This window comes from Balaenoptera physalus (genome assembly GCF_965194825.1).
Source record: "Balaenoptera physalus genome assembly, chromosome: 7".
NCBI lineage: Eukaryota > Metazoa > Chordata > Mammalia > Artiodactyla > Balaenopteridae > Balaenoptera > Balaenoptera physalus.
In genome coordinates, this window is record NC_138886.1 from 1,850,380 (window position 1) to 1,872,328 (window position 21,949).

Here is a 21,949-nt window from a genome sequence, read left to right on the forward strand (position 1 = left end):
GGACCCTTTGCTGCAGTGCTTGCACTAAAACAAACATCTCTTCTAGCAACGAAATACAAAGAAACTATAAGGGACTAAAAATAACTGCGTGCATGCACAGTTGGGGCAAATTATGGACAACAAGATACAAAGAGACAGAAACCCCAACTGCCACTTCTGAAGAGCTGGGAGCAAAAGCAGGGTCCTGCGTGAGACCCTTGCACACACCACCAAGGGGTGGGCAGACCTCCTAAGCCACCCCTCCGGCCCGACCCCTGGACATCCCCCTACTCTCATCCCATAGAAGGAACCAGCTGCCCCCACCACTCAGCGAGTGAGCAAGGGAACCTATTACTTGTTCATGCTCCCCACTGCAGCAGCAGGGCCCCCAATAAAGTCTTGCCTGAATTTCTGATGTGGCCTCTGATCAATTTCTATTGATTAAGGAGGCCAAGAACCCTGGTCGGTAACACACACACAACAGACCATCAGGGACGTTCACCTGTGCACCCCAGGAAGCTGTGAGAGGGGCTCCTTGGGACTCTAGGGTCCACAAAGAGACCAGCACTTGATTTCCTTGAGCAAAGGCGGTGAGTGGCAGCCCATCTCAGAATGCTCGTGGGAGCGCCATCTGCAAGGGCACAGCATGGCAAACGCCTCACGTCCACCCACGGGGAAGGCTCAGCGTGTCTAGCCCATCCACCCCGAGTGCTGTGTCTTTCCCGTTCTGGGTTTTGAGAATGCAGTGGGTTGGCAGGTCCCGATGGTGTCTTGAGGTCCAGGGTCAGATCAGGTGACAAGGGCAGGATGTCCAACATTTTGTGCGGCGGGATCTAACGACAAATACAGGCTGATGTGTGGTGGTTACGTCTGGGAGAGGGCTGGGGGAGGCCTTTCAACCGGCTGCTGCATCATTTAGGTAAGGTTTGATTTATTTTGAAAACAATGGTCCACTCTTATCATCCGAAGTCTAGTGGTATTGTCCTGTGTGGGGAGAACAGACACCCCTCCTGCATGGACCAGTGCCCCACGGCTCTGCCTCCCCAGGGCGCCAAGGGAGTGTCCAGCGGGCAGGCTGGATGCTCCCCCGTGAGGCGAGGCGGGCAGAGCAGCCCCCAGGCCCTGAGGGGTCCCAGCACTGCTCGCTCCCACGGGGCTCAGACAGACTCAGACGCCGTGGCTGCGTGTGGTGGGGTACGGGACAGGCAGAAAGGCTGACTGCTCCTTTTGCTCAAGCACTTGCACCTTCTTCCAAAGGGCTTCATTCCTGCCACAAGGCAGCCCTGTGTCATTCTGTGTGGGGCTGGGTGGGGGTGGGGCAGGGGTGGTGGGTGGGAGGATGGGGAGCCAGGTGGAAGCCAAGGTGTGTTTGAGGGTGGAACTAGCCAGGCTTCCTGGAGGACTGGATGGCGGGGGATTCAATCGGGGGTGAGGAAAGGGGTGGGTGGTGTCACCTGAGATGGGGCAGACAGAGGAGCAGATGGCAGGGTCTTCCCAGACCTGTTTTGGACGTTCTCAAAGTACACAAGACAACCATAGTGCATGCAGTGGAATATTATCCAGCCTTAAAAAGGAAGGTAATCCTGGGCTTCCCTGGTGCCGCAGTGGTTGAGAATCTGCCTGCCAATGCAGGGGACACGGGTTCGAGCCCTGGTCTGGGAAGATCCCACATGCCGCGGAGCAACTGGACCCGTGAGCCACGATTGCTGAGCCTGCGCGTCTGGAGCCTGTGCTCTGCAACGAGAGAGGCCGTGACAGTGAGAAGCCCGCGCACCGTGATGAAGAGTGGCCCCCGCTCGCTGCAACTAGAGAAAGCCCTCGCACAGAAACGAAGACCCAACACAGCTAAAAATAAAATAAATAAATTAAAAAAAAAAAAAAAAAAGGAAGGTAATTCTGACACAGGCTACAACATGGATGAATCTTGAAGATATTGTGCTGAGTGAAATAAGCCAGTTGTGGGACTTCCCTGGTGGCAGATTGGTTAAGACTCCACGCTCCCAATGCAGGGGGCCCAGGTTCGATCCCTGGTCAGGGAACTAGATTCCACTTGCATGCCGCAACTAAGAGTTCGCATGCCACAACTAAGGAACCCACGAGCCACAACTAAGGAGTCCATGTGCTGCAATTAAGGAACCCATGAACCACAACTAAGGAGTCCATGTGCTGCAATTAAGGAGCCCACACGCTGCAGCTAAGGAGCCCGCTGGCTGCAACTAAGAAGCCCGCTGGCTGCAACTAAGAAGCCCACATGCCACAACTAAGGAGCCTGTGAGCCACAACTAAGGAGCCCGCCTACCGCAACTAAGGAGCCCACCTACCACAACTAAGACCTGGTGCAACCAAATAAATAAATTTAAAAATAAAATTAAATTAAAAAAATAAAAGAAATAAGCCCATCGCAAAAGGACAAATCCTGTAGGATCCATTTATCTGAGGGACCTAGAATAGTCAAATCCATAGAGACAGAAAGGAGATGGTGGGGGCCAGGAGCTGGGAGACGGAGTTAGCACTTAATGGGGACAGAGCTTCAGTTTGGGAAGATGGGAAAGATCTGGAGATGGATGTGGTGATGGTTACACAGCAACGTGAATGTGCTTAAAGCCACTGAGCTGTGCGCTTAAAGTGGTTAAGATGGTACATTTTTGGTATATTTTACCACAATTCAAATAAACAATTTTTTTAAAAAGAAGGAAGGAAGGGAGAGAGAGAAGAAAAAAAGGGGGATAAAGAGAGGATGGACTTCGTAAGACAAAGAACCCAGCCGACAAGAAAACATGACTTGGAACAGAAGGAATTCCCTAAAAAGGCTTCAAGCACTAAACCCACTGGACAGGGACAAGCTCAAAAATGAGATACGTCGGTATCTCAACAGAGTGAGGGGAAAAAGGGAGATCACAGAATTTTGGAGACAAACCGAGAGCCCAAATACTAAATCACACGGGATCACTAATGACTAAATCACACGGGATCACTAATGAACCCAATCCAGAAAAGATATGACTGAAAATGGAGTTACTGACAGAGGGATGGGGGATGGCCCTGCTGGCACAGAAGCAGATGCAGAGCAGAGTATCCAGGAGCTGAGAGCTGTGGGAACACTCACCCAAAGAATTGCTTGTGCCCTGGACAGAGGCCCCAACCTGTTTTAAGTATTTAAAACATATTTAGAAAGTACTGAGAAATATAATGATGAAAGAACTACATGCTGAGTTCCAGGAAAATAAGGTACAGGATGTGCCACACCCAGATATTGATCCCATTAATCTACTGGGCTTAGAGGATAAAGAAAGAGTTCTTCAGGCAATAAGACAGACAAAGCAAATCAAGTGAAGGGTAGAGCAAGCTGGCTTCAGGGGCTGGGGGAGGGGATGGGGAGCGAATGTTTAATAGGGACAGAGTTTTGGTTTGGGAAGATGAAAGAGATGGATGGTGGTGATGGTTGCACATTAAGAATATGCTTACTGTACTTAAAGACAAAGACTGTAACAAGAAGCAAAGAAGGACATTACATAATGATCAAGGAATCAATACAAGAAGAATACATAACAATTATAAATACATGTGCACGCAACAAAGGAGCACCTAAACACATAAAACAAATATTAATAGACATAAAGGGAGAAATTGACAGTAACACAATAATAATAGGGGACTTTAACACCCCACTTACATCAATGGATCAGACAATCCAGACAGAAAATCAATAAGGAAACACTGGTCTTAAATGACACATTAGACCAGATGGACTTAATAGATATATATATATATAGAACGTCTCATCCCAAAGCAGCAGGATACACATTCTTTTCAAGTGCATATGGAACATTCTCCAGGATAGATCACATGCTAGGCCACAAAACAAGTCTCAGTGAATTTACGAAAATTGAAATCGTATCGAACATCTTTTCCAACCACAACACTATGAAACTAGGAAAAAAACTGCAAAAACCACAAACACGTGGAGGCTAAACAATATGCTACTGAACAATGAATGGATCACTGAAGAAATTAAAGAAGAAAATAAAAACATACCTGGAGACAAATGAAAATGGAAATACAATGATTCAAAATCTGTGGGATGCAACAAAAGCAGTTCTAAGAGGGAAGTTTATAGTGATAGTGATACAAGCCTATGTCAGGAAATAAGAAAAATCTCAAATAAACAACCAAACTTTACACCTAAAGGAACCAGAAAAAGAAGAACAAACAAAACCCAAAGCTAATAGAAGGAAAGAAATCATAGAAATCGAAGCAGAAATAAATGAAGTAGAGACTAAAAAAATCAATAGAAAAGATCACTGAAACAGAGAGCTGGTTCTTTGAAAGGGTAAAGAAGATAGATAACCTTTAGCCAGGTTCACCAAGAAAAAAAGAGAGAGGGTCCAAATCAATAAAATTAGAAATGAAAAAGAAGTTACAGCTGATACCACAGAAACACAAAGGGTCATAAGTGATTACTACAAACAATTATATGCCAATAAATTGGACAACCTAGAAGAAATGGACAAATTCCTAGAAATGCACAGTCTCCCAAGACTGAACCAGGAAGAAATAGAAAATAGGAACAGACCAATTACCAGCAATGAAATTGAATCAGTAGTAAAAATCTCACACAAACAAAAGTCCAGGACCAGATAGCTTCACGGGTGACTTCTACCAAACTACTAGAGAAGAGTTAACACCTACCCTTCTCAAACTATTCTAGAAAATTGCAGAGGAAGGAATGCTTCCAAACTCATTCTATGAGGCCAGCATCACCCTGAAACCAAAACAAGACAAAGATAACACAAAAAAAGAAAATTACAGGTTAATATCACTGATGAACAAAGATGCAAAAATACTCAACAAAATATTACCAAACTGAATTTAATAATACATTAAAAAGATCATACACCATGATCAAGTGGGATTCATCCCAGGGATGCAAGGGTGGTCCAATATCCACAAATCAATCAATGTGATACACCACATTAACAAATTGAAGAATACTAATCATATGATCATCTCAACAGATGCAAAAAAAGCTTTTGAGAAAATTCAACATATTTTTATGTTAAAAACTCTCAACAAAGTGGGTATACAGGAAACAAACCTCAACATAATAAAGGCCACATATGACAAGTCCACAATTAACAACATAGTCAATGGTGAAAAGCTGAAAGCATTTACTCTAAGATCAGGAACAAGACAAGGATGTCCATTCTTGCCACTGCTATTAAACACAATATTGGGAGTTCTAGCCACAGCACTCAGACAAGAAAAAGACATCCAAATTGGAAAGGAAGAAGTAAAACTGTCACTGTTTGCAGATGACATGATACTACACAAAGAAAATCCTAAAGATACCACCAGAAAACTGCTAGAGCTCACCAATGAATCTGGTAACATTGCAGGATACAAAATTAATATACAGAAATGTGTTGTACTTCTATACACTAACAACAAACTATCAGAAAGAGAAGTTTAAAAAAATCCTATTTACCATCACATCAAAAAAAAAAAAACCTAGGAATAAGTCTAACTAAGGAAGTAAAAGATCTGTAAGAAAACTGTAAGACACTGATGAAAGGAACTGAAGATGACACAGAGGGAAAGATATACCATGCTCATGGATTGGAAAAATTAATACTGTTTAAATGACCATACTACTCAAAGCAATCTACAGATTCAATGCAATCCCTGTCAAAATACCAATGGCATTTTTCACCAATGGCATTTTTCAAAAGCTCCCAACTGGCCAAAGCAATCTTGAGAAAGAAGAACAGAGCTGGAGGTATCATGCTTCCTGACTTCAGACTATACTATAAAGCTATTGTAATCACAACAGTATGGTACTGGCACAAAAACAGAAATATAGATCAACAGAACAGAATAGAGAGCCCAGAAATAAACCCACACACTTATGGTCAGTCAATCTGTGACAGAGGAGGCAAGAACATACAATGCAGAAAAGACAGTCTCTTTCCCAGTGGTGCTGGGAAAACTGGACAGCTACTTGTAAAAGAATGAAATTAGAATGCTCTCTAACACCATATATAGAAAAAAAAAACCTCAAAATGGATTAAAGACCTAAATGTAAGCCCTGAAAACATAAAACCTAGAAGAAAACAATGGCAGAACATTCTCTGACATGTCTCAGCAATATATTTTTGGATTTGTCTCCCAAGGCAAAGTAAACAAAAACAAAAGTAAACAAATGAGACCTAATTAAACTAAAAGCTTTTGCACAGCAAAGGAAACCATCAATAAAATGAAAAGACAACCTACCAAATGGGAGAAAATATTTGCAAATGATATGACCAATAAGGAGTTAATACTCAAAGTACATAAAGAGCTCATACAACTCAATAACAAAAAAATAAACAACTGGATTAAAAAATGGGCAGAAGACCTGAACAGACATTTTTCCAAAGAAGGCATACAGATGGCCAGCAGGTACATGAAAAGCTCAACATCACCAATCATCAGAGAAATGCAAATCAAAACCACAATGAGGTATCATCTCACACCTATCAGAATGGCTAACATCAAAAAGACCACAAATAACAAATGTTGGCGAGGATGTGGATAAAAGGGAGCCCTAGAACACTGCTGTTGGGAATGTAAATTGGTGCAGCCGCTGTGGAAAACAGTACGGAGCTTCCTCAAGAAGGTGAAAATAGAACTACCATATGATCCAACAATCCCACTCTCCTGGGTACATATCCCCCAAATCCTTGAAAACACTAATTCAAAAAGATACATGCACCCCAATGTTCATAGCAGCATTACTTACAATTGCCACGATATGGAAGCAACCTAAGTGTCCATCAACAAATGAACAGACAAAGAAGACGTATGTATAAATACAATGGAATACTAGTCAGCCCTAAAAAAAAAAAGAATGAAATTTTGCCATTTGCAGCAACGTGGATGGACCTGGAGAGTATTATGTTTAGTGAAATAATTCAGAAAGTGAAAGGCAAATACTGTGTTATCACTTATACATAGACTCTAAAAATAAAACAAATGAATGAACATAACAAAACAGAAACAGACTCAGAAACAGAAACTGACTCTGGCCCTCCCACCTCCCTCTTCAAAAAGCCCTGTGGGGCTTCCCTGGTGGCGCAGTGGTTGAGAATCTGCCTGCCAATGCAGGGGACACGGGTTCGAGCCCTGGTCTGGGAAGATCCCACATGCCACGGAGCAACTGGGCCGTGAGCCACAACTACTGAGCCTGCGCGTCTGGAGCCTGTGCTCCGCAACAAGAGAGGCCGCGATGGTGAGAGGCCCGCGCACCGCGATGAAGAGTGGCCCCCGCTTGCCGCAACTAGAGAAAGCCCTCGCACAGAAACGAAGACTCAACACAGTCATAAATAAAAATAAATAAATAAATAAAAGAACGTGAATTTCTAAAAAAAAAAGCCCTGTGATCCCATGGGGTCCACCTAGATGATCCAGGACTGTCTCCCCATCTCAAGATCCTTAACTTCAACACATCTGCAAAGCCCCTCTCGTCACCTGAGACACTTGCAGGTCACAGGCATTAGGACATGTACATCTTTGGGAGGGGCGCATTGCTCAGTCCATCACACATGGTGAACCTATATAACGCCATTGGTCAATACATGAAACCCAGAAAGAGTAGTCCAGAAAAAACACCTTCAGCTGTCATCCTTTGAGGCTGCTATAATACACTTTGAAAACTGGTAATTAAATGGAAAGGATTGAGCGTGTTTTCCTGCTTTCTCAGCAGGAATTACGTTTCAGGGTGTATAACTAGCTCCCATTGATGTAGGAAAACCACTAGTTAAAGAAGAATGTGGCTTATACTCAGGGAGGGTGGAGGAGAACAGGAAAGGAGCTTGTCCAAGCCGCCACAGAACGTGGGGCTCAGGGAGGACGTCCGGTGGGGTTGCCACCCTTAGCTGCACCAAGGAGGGGGAACGCATGGTTGTATGATGACGGATCACCTTGCATAACTGCCCAGTGCACAGGCTGGGCTGTCATCGTTAAGCCATCGTGTCCCCCTGGCCATCTCTAACGGAGGGACAACCAGGACATGGGGCAACATGGGGACCGTGGTGGCACTTAAAACCTTCTCTTGCCTGAAACATTTGAGTTCCATCCATGAGACCTTCAGACCCAACATCCAGTTTACAGGAATATTGGAGGCAGAGCAACAAGCTTAACCACCCACCAAGAGGCAACCAGACACAGATGGCAGAACATTCTGCAGGACCAGAGGCCTGGCGTATCAGCTACCTATGCTGTGTGACAAACTGCCACCAACTTCACAGCTTAAAGCAACATATACTCGCAGTGCCGAGGTTAGAAGACCGGGTGTAGCTTAGCTTGCTGTCTTGCTTAGGGTCCCACGCATCTGAAATCAGCATCAGCAGGGCTGGGTTTCCACCTGGACCCCTGGGGAAAATCCAGGGGTTGGCTGGATTCAGCTCCTGGTGGCTGTAGGACTGAAGTTCCCCTTTCCTGCTGGCTGTTGGCTGCTCAGCCCCTAAAGGCTGCCCTCATCCCTGGGCCCCTCCACCTTTAAGGTGGCAATCGTGGGTCAGATTCCCCTGTGCCCCAAATCTTTTCTTCTACTTCCAGCCAGGGAAAACACTCTTGCTTTCAAAGGGCCGCTGTGACCAGAAAGGGCCAAACCTCCTGGTGATTAACTCAGCCAACTGATTAGTAACCTTACTTATAACGCAAAATTGCCATGGGTATGAGCTTCCTATGGCTGACGTAACAAAGTACCACAGTCTGGATGGCTTGAACAACAGAAATTCGTTCTCTCCCAGTTCTGGAGGCCAGAAGTCCAAGATCAAGGTGTCAGCAAGGCTGGCTCCTTGTGAGGCCGTGAGGAAGGATCATTCCAGGTCTGTCTCCAGATTTCCCTTTTTTAAAAGGTCACCAGTAGGGACTTCCCTGATGGTCCAGTGGCTAAGACTCCACATTCCCAATGCAGGGGGTCCGGGTTTGATCCCTGGTCAGGGAACTAGATCCCACATGCTGCAACTAAAAGATCCTGCACATAGCAACGAAGATCCCACGTGCCGCAACTAAGAGCCGGTGCAGCCAAAAATAATAATGATAATAAATAAATGTTAAAAAAAAAAAAGGTCACTAGTCATGTTGGATTAGGGCCCACCCTAATGACCTCATGCTCATGTAATGACCTCTAAAGACCCTACTTCCAAATAAGGAGATCCTGGGGGTGACATCTCACCATCTTTACCGGCTTGGAGATTAGGGTGGGGGACCTGGGGAGGCCACATCTGATAGGAGCCACTCTGGATTAAAAGGAGTTAGTGAACCCTAATAACCAGATGCAACACAATATTCCTGGACCAAACAAACCAGCCGAGAAGGACAGGTTGGGGCCACCAGGGAAATGTCTTTCCCGAGCCAGGTATGTGCTGCCCCCTCCCTGGACTCCACCCTGGCTGCAGACCCGGAGCCAGGAGCCCTCACCCACTCCCCCCAGGCTCTCTGATCACCTCATGGGCACCCCCCGGGGCTCCCCGACTTCTCAGGGGAGACGCCTCCTCTCCTCCTGCCCCCCCAGTGCAGACACGAGTCTCAGGAGATGCCCCATAGATGCCACACGAAATCTGTGCTCCCCCAGAGGCTCCAGGGGAGGGTCCTTCCTGCTTCTTCCAGCTCCGGGTGGCCCCAGGTGGCCCTGGCTTGTGGCCATGTCACCCCAGTCTCTGCTCCGTCTCCACAAGGCTTCTCCTGTGTGTGTTTCTCTTCTTACAAGGATACCAGTCAGCAGATGTAGGGCCCACCCTAAATCCAATATCATCCCATCTCAAGATCTTTACCTTAATTACACCTGCAAAGACCCTACTGCCAAATAAAGTCACGTTCCCAGGTGCCAGGTGGACATGAATTTGGGGGACACTATTCAAAGCACTGCAGTGGGTCTGCAGTTCTTTCCTGCAGATCCCCTCTCCCGAAGTTCCCCCAATCAGCTGTGCGACCTTCAACAGGTCCTTTTCCTGCGGGATCTGCCTCTACTCACCAGGTGCCTGCACCCCGTGGGTGAGGGGAGAGGGGAAGGCTCTCCCTCCAGGGATCCTGGGATGTTCTCGGGGAGTAAGGAATTTGAAATCAAGGCAGGGCTTAACCTCGTGAAACGTTACTGGCCATCTTTTTTTTTTTTTTAATTAATTAATTTTAGTTTTGGCTGTGTTAGGTCTTTGCTGCGCACAGGCTTTAATTGCGGCGAGTGTGGGCTTCTCGTTGCGGTGGCTTCTCTTGTTGCAGAGCACCGGCTCTAGGCGCAAAGGCTTCAGTATTTGTGGAACGCGGGCTCAGTAGCTGTGGCTCACGGGCTCTAGAGCGCAGGCCAAGTAGCTGTGGCGCACGGGCTTAGTTGCTCCGCGGCACGTGGGATCTTCCTGGACCAGGGCTCGAACCCGTGTCCTCTGCCTTGGCAGGCGGATTCTTAACCACTGCGCCACCAGGGAAGCCCCGGCCATCTCTTTTGTAGTGTCCACCTTGTTTCCCCAAGCCTGCTGTGGATGGAATGTGTGTGTCTCCCCAAACTCACATTGAAGCCCCAACCCCCAGTGTGATGGTGTTTGAAGGTGGGGCCTTGGGAGGTGATTAAAGTTAGATGAGGTCCCGAGAGTGGGGCCCCAAGATGGGATTAGTGCCCTTATGAGAGCACGTGCTTTCTGTGTCTCTGTGTCTCCTGTGAGGACACGGTGAGAAGGAGTCTGTACACCAGGAAGAGGTCCCACCAGGAACCGCCCCCCTCCACCCCTGGCTGGTATCTGATCTCAGACTTCCAGCCTCAGAACTGTGAGAATTAAGTGTCTGCTGGTGAAGCCCCTAGGCTGGGGTGTTTGTCACACAGCTCGAGCTGCCTGAGACACAGCCTGGACACTCTCACCTCCCATTTTCACTCCAAGTGGATGAAGCCGAATGACACACGCACAGAATTTTTCAACGGCAAATGGCACATCGTGGGAAGCATATCAGGAGTGAAGGGAACCGCAATGTGAAACAGAAACCGAGCACGGTTTCCGTGACACTGGAGGATGCTGGCCACCCTCTCGCTGGATGTCTGTGTTCTGCTTTGCACTAACTGGGAGGAACTTAATTCTGATTCGGGCACACAAGTCCCCGGGATGCAGGCTTAGAGAAAAAGAGATGCAGTGAGATGTGCAACAGCCAGGGGCCGGGATGGGGACCCGGCTACCGGGGTCACCCAATTCGCCATCTCAGGGTCTCCCACAGTATCCTAGGGATGTGGGCAAGGGGAGCCAGGGCCCCTTCTCATCACAGAACTGCTAACACCTTGACTGGTGTATCCCGGATCACTGAGAGCGTGGCTGTCTTCCAAGTGCAGACTCAGGTCCAGGAGCCCCGCCGACCCGCCTCGGTGTCCACACTGCTGCTCACACGTGTGTGCGCCTCCATCACCCACGCCCTCCCTGTCCCGTTTGTTCTTATTCCTTTATCCTCCATCTGCCCGCTGCCGATCCTGCCTGCTCCTGGCCTCCCAGGACCGGGGGCGACTCAAGCCCCCACACGCCCACCCAGAGGGAGGGACACAGGGTAGGAGGAAGGCGCGGCCTGTCCCTGGGAGCCCTGGCCACCTCCCTGACCGCTTCCCAGGCCCCTGCTCTCTGCGGGGGGCCCCCAGGTGACAATGGGGAGCAGAATTAGACCTGGCCCCAGTCCTACGGTGGTGTGGCAGAGAGGCAGGCAAATGAGCCCCAGGCCCGGAAAGTGCTAGAAAGATCGATATAAATCTTACCCCCTTGGGACACAGCACACAGAATCGGCCAGGACCTGAGCCTTCCCTTGGCCCAATCATGCAGACAGAGGAAAGAGTCCCCAAGAGACACAGGGACACTGAGAGAGCCGCCTGGCGGCGTCCGGGCCAGCTCCCGCTGTCCATGCACCCAGCGCGCTCGCCACTGTTCTGTCGATGGTTTAAAGTCAGAAACTACAGAGGCAGACCGGAGAAGGCACGCAGCTGCGGAGGACGTGGGCGGGTCCCGGGAGGAGGTGAAGGACCCTGGGCTCAGGTGGGACGGAGCTGAGGTGAGCGCAAGAATTTCAGGCCTGGGCGACGGACGAAGCTGGGAGTGTTGGAGGCCCACTGGAGAGGCTGGCGTGAGGGCGGGCAGCTGTCCAGGGGGCAGAAGCAGCCGCCCCAGCGGTGACCAACTTACGCAGGGAGGGGGTCCTGGAGCACCCCCGGGCCTTGGGCCTGAACACCCAGGTGGCTGCTCTGGGCTGGGGAGGGGCTGTGGGGGGAGGTGAGGCGTCTGGCTTTAGACCCCCACTCCGGGGTGCTGGACGACATGCCCCCCACACCCCAGCACCATCCAGTCCTGTTCTGCATGGAGCCGAAGGTGGCAGGGGACCCCCAACCTGCCTGGGCCCCACCAGCCTGGGCCACCGCCATTTCCCAGGTGGGCCGTGTCCTCCAAGGCCTTCAGGTCTGTGATGGACACAGGCCCCTGGCCAGGGTGGGGCAAGAAGGCCAGGATGGGGCCGGGATCCCACCTTGCCCCATCCTGACTGCGGCTTAGCAGAAGGCAGGCCCGGGGAGTTTATGCGTAACACCAGGGGCCTGAACGCAGCCCCCGCGCAGGAGGAACCCAGGGGACCCCGGGGGCTGGGCCTGCTCCAAAGGCACCTCTCTGAGCCCTGCCTGCCCCGCCCGGAGCCCAGCCCAGGGGTCGGAGGGTCCAGCCCTGGGGGCCGTGGCTGCCAACAGTGGCTCCTGCAGGGCGGGGCCGGGGTCTGTCCTCAGGGAGCCCCCCGCAGTGCAGGCCTGCCTCCCCACTTCTCAGCTTGCTGGGTGAAACAACACCGAGTGCAGCTCAGTCCCACAGGAACGGTCAGGTTCCATCCGCTGTTGCTGGAAGAGCTTAGGGAAACACCGAACAGGGCCCTTCTGGGCAGTGCTCTAACCCCTGGAGGCCTGGCCTCCTCACCTCCCTGCAGCCGGCGCTGCCCCGGAGCCCCCAGGGGGGCGCACACACCTCCCCACCCCCTACCCCGTCCTCCACTAGATGCCTGGGGGCGAGGGGGGCACGGACCCTGACGTCACCTCCCGCTGCAGGCTGGGTCCTGGCCGGACAGGCAGCTGGGGAAAGCAGCTGGTCCCCGGCACGCAGGCCAGGAGAACACCTACCTGGCCGGGCCTTCTCTTCACCTGTGGCTCTGCCCACCCCAGCCTCTGGCTGGATCTACCCCTCGTGGGAGACGAGCGTGTGGTGTGACAGCCCGTGGCCCCCGCCCCGCGGTGCGGAGAGGGTGGGGGGTGGGTGGCTGGCTGAAGCCTCGTGTCCACGTTACAGAGCAGGAAAGGGAGCAACACTTAGAACGACCAAAGCCCCGTCTACGAAGCCCTGTCCCGCTCTCCTCACAGCCGCCTCTTCCAGGCCGGGCTACCATCGGCCCTCTGCAGGAAGAAGAGCGGGCGCGGGGGCTCACCGCCCGGCCAGGCCTGCAGCCCCCGAGCCCCGCAGGGGGCCCTCAGAGCACCAGGTCCAGCCCCCAGGACCAGGTGCACCAGGCGCAGTGGAGGGTCCACTGCGGACGGGGAGGGGCCTCCTGGAGCTGCCCCTTGGCTCCTGGTGCGAAGGGGCAGTGAGCTGACCCGGGACAGGGCAGGGAGCCCCGCGCCCCGGGCCTTGCAGGGTCCAGGCCTAGGGCTAGATCCCTGGCTCCCCAGGAGCCCCGAGACCCGGCCACAGGCAGTGATGAGGGTCCCCTAGGACCCTGGCTGCCCCCCCTGCAAGAGGCTGGCCAGCAGTCTCCTTCGCTCACGTGGGCTGAGCCCCGCCCCCACCCCCCAAGGCCACGGTGTGTGAAGCTGTGGTGACTCATGGCTGTGGCTTTATTCCCCTGGAGAACAGGAAGCCCACAGCCCTGGCCGCCTACCCACAGCCTGCCAGGAGTCGGGCAGCAGCGCCCCCGCTCACCCCACGGAGGCTGCCCCAGGGCGCGTGAGCGGGGCTGGAGAGGAGCCCAGGCAGGAGGGACCCAGGAGCACGCGGCGGGAGGGCAAAGCACAGCTCTTCTCCCTGGACCCACGACGCCCGCTCGGCAGTGCCGATTCGCCCAGGCCACCGGCCCTTCCTGCTGCGGCCCCAGGACCCCGGCCCCGGCCCGGCCCCGGGCTCTGTGGGACTGTCCCTGGGGCACACAGAAGCACTGGCTGAGGGCACATGGCCCTGCTGGTGGGGCAGGCTGGCTGCCTTGGCCTCCAGCCTCCCGGGGCCCTCCAGCCACCCCACAGCCTCTCAGCCCCAGTGCCTGCTCCCTTCCCTCACCCGACGTACACACACATCCTTACCACCTCTCCGCACGTGCAGCGCAGGGTCTCCATGCCTGCCCGGGGACCAGGGGGCCTGTCCTCTGGAGGGCTCCCCCCGCCACACACACACACACACAGCCCGTCTCTGAACACCACGAGCACACAAGCACAAAGTCCCTGCACCCAGCACACAGGAGACTTTCCCCTGAAAACAAGGCCGAGGAGAACAGAGACTGGGGGTTGCCAGGAGCTGCAGGGCAGTGACTGCTCACGGGTACGAGGTTTCCGTCGGGGGTGATGGAATGGTCTGGAACTACATAGTGGTGATGATGTGTATGTACCAAATGTCACTTTATATTTTAGGTTTTGTATATTTTACCACAATAAAAAAACCCCAAGCCATAAGGTCCAGAGCACGGTGGAGGATTCAGCGCCAGCTTCCCATTTCCCAAGGGACAGGGACAGTTCCCTCCAGGCAGACACACGCCACCCTTGGCTGACGGCAAGGACCTGCCATCCACTCCTAAAATCTAAGGGATGTGTCACTGCAATTACATCAGTTGCAGTCACTGGCATTTCTGGAGCATTTGGAGGCCCCAGGCCCACTCGGGGAGATAGATGCCGCTTCTTGCCGCCTCTGAAAGAACGTCTGGGGCTGCTGTTAACGAGAATTAATCAAGTCCCAGCGGAGCAAGCAGTGAGGGGCTGGTGCTGACTTAGGAAGGTGCTGAGCTCACGTTTGGCTTAGAGAAGCACCCAGCCCTGCCCTCCTCTGCCTCTGCCCACCCAGGTAGCTAAATGAACTCTTCACCTGGGTGTGTGTTTTCGGGTGGGTTTACCTATTACCACGGTACTCAGTCCAACAAGATAAAACTACACGGCCTTAATGTGCCCCTCTGCTGGGCTTGCACCCTTGGTTCTATGTGGGTGAAGACCTTGGGTTCCATCTCTCCTCCTGATTCTACCTGGAGAATGCAACTGAATGCTATGGGAGGTCTGGAAGGATATTGTTTCCGGCACGCAGAATGGATTTTAAACTCACTTTCCACAAGCCTCACACACAGTCCTTATATACTGGCCTCATTCACAAGCACGATTTCTTTCCCAGCTGCAGCAGTGGATTATTCTGAGAGACTGATCTGTGCCCTGACGAATTTCAACCTCATGGACTTTATGTGCTAACTTGAGTAATTGCACTGTTGGCACAACTGCAGATTCACGAGCCCAGTTCAGGGCTGGGTGGGGAAGGAGACCCACAGATACCAGGGCCCCTCCCCCAACACACTGCAAGGGAAGTGGTTCTGGTCCGAAGTCCCACAGGCTCCAGCGTGAGTCCCTGCACGCATAAAAGCACTTCCCCTGAGGCTGACAGAGCTATAGTGCTGGGTGTTTACTGAGACAGCTATTTGGGGAAAGGGCAGAGAAAAGCAACATTTCTCCCAGCTTCCTGCCAGCCTCCTCAGCACATGAATTATTACCAAGGGCTCATCTTGCTGGTCCTTTGCCGAAAGACTCAAGTTTATTTTGCTTTGTGTCCCCCAGGAGAATCTGAGGTGAGGGGACGTTGTCATCCCTGGTAAGTGACCACAACATGAGCTTGAAGGACACCATTCCTTAATTAATAATAAATGACCACAGCCAGCGTCTGGAGGACGCCAGCCCTCAGCCAGCCTGCGGGGCTCCGCCACGTGGCGCTTCCGGCCCTGGCTCGTGCCCAAAATCAGCAGAGCTGCCAGCGGGACTGGGGGCCTGTGGGCAGAGCCGGGGAGGCTGGCCCGGGGATTGGTCTCTGCGGAGACTCCCCAGCACAGAGCCTCCCGTCCCATCCTCCAGGTTCCTCCCGGGAAAATGCTTCCCACCCCCCAACTTCTCCGGGTCCGGAAACCCGGGAAAGTTGAAGGGCGCCGGCCCCGGGCAGCGCGGGCGCAGCGGCGGCCTTCAGCACCGCGGACAACTCCGCGCGCCGACCCCCGCCCTACCTGTCGTCGTTCTGGAAGGACTGGTCGCCCAGCAGCAGGTCCCGGAAGCGGTACCGCGGTGGCAGGGGCACCAGCTCTGCGTCCAGGTCGCTCATCTTGAGGCTGGCGGTGTCCAGGAGTGCGCCGTCCCCGCGGCCGCCGTCCCCGGCGCCCGGCTGCCTGCGGGAACACGCCAGCGCCCGCTCAGCCTGCGCCCGCGCTCCCCGCGCAGAGCGGCCCCCGGCCAGCACAGCCCCTGCCCGCCCTGCCGCCCCCGGCCCCCCCGCCCCGCCGCCCCCCACGCGCCTGGCCGCGCAGTACAGCCCCACCGCTGCGCCCACCGCTGCTGCCGGGCTGCGCGGCCCACTCCAAAGCAAGCACCTCCAGGGCGTTGGGGAGGTTCACCACTGCCGATGTCAGGGGCAGGCACTCACATCACCCCTGATCCCACGGGGGCCGTGGAAGCCCTCCCGGCTCCCCCCACACAGACTTTGCCAAAGTTGGCTGCTCAGCCTTCCTCTGGGTCCAGAACACCTAGCTCCCCCTCAAAGACCCCCACCCAGACCCTCAGGCTGCTGGGCTCGGGGGAAGTGACCAGGAGGCTTAAGAAGAGGCCCTCATCTGTGGCCTCCCTGGGGCCAAGCAGCTCAGGTCGGATCAGAGCCTGCGAGGGGGTGTCCGCCGGGGGGGCAGGATCCCTCTGAGCCCCAGCTGCCCCCTGCCCAGCGTCACCAGGATTCTGGGGCCACAGAGACCCCTGTCCCAAACACCTGGCAGTGGTAGAGCAGGGGTCACACCCGGTAAACCGGGAGGGTCCCTGGCGGTCTGCAGCCTTCTGGGGCACCAACATTTGTCTTCCGGGGCTCCTTCCCCTTTCCTGCCCCCATTCCCACACCCAGGTGAGTTCTGGCTGCAGTTACCCTCACGCACCGAGGCTCCCAGTTTCCAGCGTCCAGGGCAGCAGCCCCCAGGGCCCTCTGGACATCACAACAGGCCCTCTCTGCCCTCCAAGTCAGAGGCTCGCTAGCTACCCCTGGAGCCCCGCCATAACACAGTGGTGCCGGATGCAGCAGAGCAGCTGCACATTGTTAACTAGAGCCGTGGGGATTCTCATTTCCATGGTGCACGTGGGCAGGGCGGGGGCCCGGGCCACCAGCGCAAGTGGGAGTCAGGTCAGACCCCGGGGACTCCCGGCCCTCTGGCAACCACCTGACCTTCCAGGTTGAGTCCAGCCCCAGGCCACCCCTAGGTGCTGCCCCTCAGCGCCCGGTGGGACACTGGTGGGGAGGCAGGAATTATAATATCTCCCCGCAGCCTCTGCCCGCTGGGCTGAGCCCTCACTCACTCTTCTAAGAGCCAAGACCCCGGGGTCGGGGGAGCAGCACATCAGCTGTGACCCTTTAGTGGTGGCCCCGGGAATGGCCTCCTGGGCCCCTTCTCAGTCACCACAGGAAGCAGGGCAGATGAGCTGGGGGGGGGGGAAGGTGGGTTCTCCCCCTGTCAGGCCCATCCCCCCAAGGGACAGGAGTTGGAGGAGGACAGAGGAGCCCAGCTCAGCCTCTGGGCAGGTGCAGGGGTCTGCTGACGACACTCACTCCCGCGCTGAAAAACCATGGGCAGGCCGTACGAGAGGCTGGGAGCCCAGGGCCACTCACCTGGAGCAAGAGGTCCAGGCGGGCGGTGGGCACTATGGACCCCTCCTCTCCCTCCCCAACCTGGGAAGGGCAGGCACATTCCCTGGGCCCCCACCGAGGGCCTGGCCCACGCCTCCCGACCCCCTGGACGAGCAGCAGGCAGGTGTCAGCCCCCCAGCCCACGGCCATCGGGAGCTGCTCAAGGACCGTCCCAGGCCGAGGCTGCGAGCGACCACGTGGGCCCAACACGCCTGCGTGCTGTTCTCCCGGGTCTCGGGGTCAACCCTGAGGATCTGGCAGCATTTGAGAAATAACATTTCCTTAATTGCATCAGCGTGGCTGCATGTTTTTCCTTAGTCACAAGCTGGTGGGGCCATGGGTAGGGGCAAGCAGGCGGGGGAACCACATGGCCAGAGGTTGGGGGCTGCGTCTTCTTGCTTTTGCCCCTTTCTTGCCAAAAGCCTCTTTCAATGGCAGAACCCCAAGAGACTGCCAGCTCCCTGGGCATGGCTGCCTCTGACCCCCTCCCCACTCTGACCTGCTTTGGGCTTTCTCTCCCGGCCTCAAGGCCCAGACACGGCAGGGCCCGTGGAAGCGCTCGGAACCCAGGGCCTCTGTTTGCTTCAGGGGGACACAGCGGGGGGAAGAAGTGCACCAGGAGTCAGAAGGCCAGGCCCCTGCCCGCACGCTGTGGCCTGGGGAGGACGACAGGGAACGCCGCCCCTCTTCCCTGACGGTGCCGCTGGGACACCGGACGCTGGCGTGAGCACAGGGCGGAGAGCAGGTAGCCCACAGGCCTCCTGGCATCCTGCCTCGTGGCACCGGCGGAGCCGAAAGCCCACATGAACCCGAGTGTTTGTTGTGCTGGCCGAGAACCAGGGCCCCAGGTCTCCTGGAATGGTGCCCCTTGCAGGAGGGATGTGGCTGGACAGCTGCCCCCCGTGTCGAGGGGCTGGTTGAGGCCTCTCTCCAAGCCCAAGGGCTTGTGTCACTGAGAGCTCTTGGGCATGCGGGAGTGGGGGGGGGGGTCCCATCCCCCTCGGAGCTGAGATGGTCCAGGTGGGGCGAAAGCAAGGCCCCACCTCGGCCTCCTCGTCTCCCCTTCCCACTCCCTCCTCCCTGCGTGCCCAGAGGGGCCGGGAGGAAGTCTGGGACCCCCAAACCACACCCATTATCCTTTCTGTTCTGTGTGATGGCCACATGGAAGAACGGCCGATTTCTATAAGAACTCAGTGCTTCGGTGGTATAAAGAAGGCGTCCATCTTCCCGGCCCTTGCTTGCCCTCAGGACAAGGCATGGAACTTCATCTGTGGGACTCACCAACCCCCTGCCGAGCCAGGACAGAGCAGCCCCCTCCCAGGCAAGGCCTTGGGGACTCTCAGGGCCCGTCGGCGTAAACCCGCAGGCCCAGGGAGGCGCCAAGGGTCCTGATGACTGAGCGGGCTCGGTCCTGCCCCATTAGTCCATGCTGGGTGGCCCCATGAAAGTCACTTCACCTCCCTGAGCCTCAGTTCCCTCATCTGTAAATGAATATCCTGATGCCTTCTACCTTTAGCAGGTGATTGTAAAGATGTAAGGAGACAGCAAGGTTGAGGGGTGCAGTGTGGTATCTGGCACATGGGTGTGTAATCCACGTCAGTTTTTAATCTGGGGCTGGTGAGCCAGCAGTTTGGCCAAATTCCAGCGGACAAAGTCTCTGACCCCAAGCGTCAGGTTCCTGGGATGGCCAGCTCCCCATCACGGTCTCCCCAGTTTGGCCGGAGGCCCCTCTGGGGGGCTTAGACTCAGGATGCTGACCTACGGGATCCAACAAGGGAGGCTAAGTAGGAGAAGGGAAGCCAGCACCTGGCACACACGGCGGGAAGTCATCTCCCAGTTTGGTGCACGTGTGCTCGCGCGCCCTGACCCTCCGGGCCCAGGGGAGGGAGAGCCGGGGCCTCAGCACCCAGTGCCAGCCGTGTGCCAGGCACTGTGACTGCGGCATGTGGCACAGAGTCCTCAGAACCCCGCATGCAGCCAGGACTCCGCGTCCCTCCGATGGGAGGTGAGGACCTCTGGGCTCACACGGCCTAGGAAGAGGCCCACAAGGCGGGGCGTGGGGAAGCCAGGTGCGCCTGATACGGAGCCGTCCTGTTTACCAGCAGCTGCACTGCCTACAGGCGGCCAAGGGGAATCCCTCTGAGGGCCAGGACTTCTGCTTCCCTTCCCTCCCAAATCCGCCCCCTTAGTGGTCAAGGAGTCAAGCACAACTGAGGAGGGTAAAGTGATCAAAAACCTGCTTCTCCCGCCAAAGGCACCAGGCCCCAGTAGTTGCACAAGTTCTGCCACCTCATTCAAACCATTCCAAAGTACAGAAGGAAACAGAAGCGACTCTGCTTATTTTCCTAAGCTGACCTAATCCCATCACCAAAATCAGGTGCAGACAACACCAATGTATATATGAGGCAATCTCCCTTAATACTCTAAGTGCAAAAATCTTAAGTTACTAAATGGAATGCAGTAGTGCATTACAACACCGTACCAGCAATACCAAATAGGATTTATCTAAAAAAGACTGCAATATACTTCACTATGCAAAGAAACTAAAGGAGGGCTTTCCTGGTGGTGCAGTGGTTAAGAATCCACCTGCCAATGCAGGGGACATGGGTTTGATCTCTGGTCCGGGAAGATCCCACATGCAGCAGAGCAACTAAGCCCGTGCGCCACAACTACTGAGCCTGTGCTCTAGAGCTCGTGAGCCACAACTACTGAAGCGCGTGCACCTAGAGCCCGTGCTCTGCAACAAGAGAAGCCACCACAATGAGAAGCCCATGCACCGCAACAAAGAGTAGCCCCTGCCGCTGCAACTAGAGAAAGCCCGTGCACAGCAACGAAGACCCAATGCAGCCAAAAATAAATAAACAAATAAATTTATAAAAAAAAAAAGAAAGAAATTAAAGGAGAAAATCCATATGATCTTGTGAGTAGATACAGAAAAAAGATTTGTTAAGACCCCCAAATCCATTAATACATTAGATATAGGGGGAGACGTTCCTAATTTGATTAACAACAACCAAAAAAATCCAGGCAATGGTGGAATCCTGGAAGCATTCCCGCTCCAGTTGGGAACACAAGTCTGCCCACCACGATGGGAGTCCTTGGCTCCCACTGAGACGAAGCAAAGAGTAAGAGAAGGAAGAGATGGGGCTCTTGTTGTCTGCAGCAGGCATCACCGTTTGCCAAGAAAACCCAAGAGAATCAGTTGAAACCTATTAGAACGAATGAGAGCATCTAACGGGGTCGCACAAACCGAAGGCAGGAGTGACAAGGCGGTGGCAGCATCACGGGAGGGAGGGCCTGCTCACGGCAGCCGTGCAAACTCAGAAACCGGGGCCCCACTTGCCACAGGCCTCCAGGACCACTCGGAGCAACGGCCCGCCACTCTCTGGAGCTCTCACTGATGGCAGGAGGGGGTCGTGCTCCCAGAGCTCAGCAAGCCTCCTCCAGAGGAAGGGGCAAAGATGATCAGCTCCCGTCAATGCAAACGCTCATCTCCTCAGAACCTGTTTCCGAGATTCACGCTGAAGGATAAATATGCAAGACCTGCCAGGACGGGTGTGAAAGAAAAACAGAGAAGGGACGGGCCTTGCCAGCTGTCAGGGCTAATTTATAGCTCCAGCAACGGGATCTCTAGGGCTTGGTATGAGAGAGAACACAGAGCAGGGGAATTCAGGAGAGAAAGGAGGCCTCGGGAGGGACATCAGTAATTCAGTGTTGGTGTTGGAATGAGAGCAGCCCAACCCATCCTCAGGGCCTCTCACGGGATGCTTGCAACATCCTGTGTGGTGGGAATGGCGTCCCCCCCGCCCCCCGTTTGCTGATGGGGAAACAGATGCCACAGAACTGAAGTAACTCAGCTACCTGGGCAGGGCCAGTGCCGGAGCTCAGGTACTCTCAGCGGCTACACCATCCGGCCGCGGGCCTTCCGTGAGCTAAAGAAAGACCCCAGCTCACAACCCCAAAATGAGGACGAGCCTGGAAGAGAACGCAGGGCAAAGATGGCTGGGGTCGAGAAGGCCCCTTGTTTAGCAGGACAGACGTATAAATGCTTCCATGTG

General features: G+C 54.2%; 1 protein-coding gene across 6 annotated transcripts in view; it reads right to left on the reverse strand.

Annotated features, from left to right (window-relative positions):
- KCNT1 (potassium sodium-activated channel subfamily T member 1) overlaps positions 1-21,949 on the reverse strand; it is a 72,189-nt gene that overhangs the window by 41,028 nt on the left and 9,212 nt on the right. For 4 of the 6 annotated variants that reach the window (XM_082469337.1, XM_082469348.1, XM_082469347.1 and 1 more), the window contains exon 2: positions 16,240-16,398. In XM_082469337.1, the coding sequence (XP_082325463.1) occupies positions 16,240-16,334 (95 nt within the window). In that variant the 5' untranslated portion in view covers positions 16,335-16,398. Of the gene's footprint in view, positions 1-16,239; positions 16,399-21,949 lie in introns of those variants that run through there. The other 2 variants (XM_082469346.1, XM_082469340.1) reach the window with 2 other exon arrangements.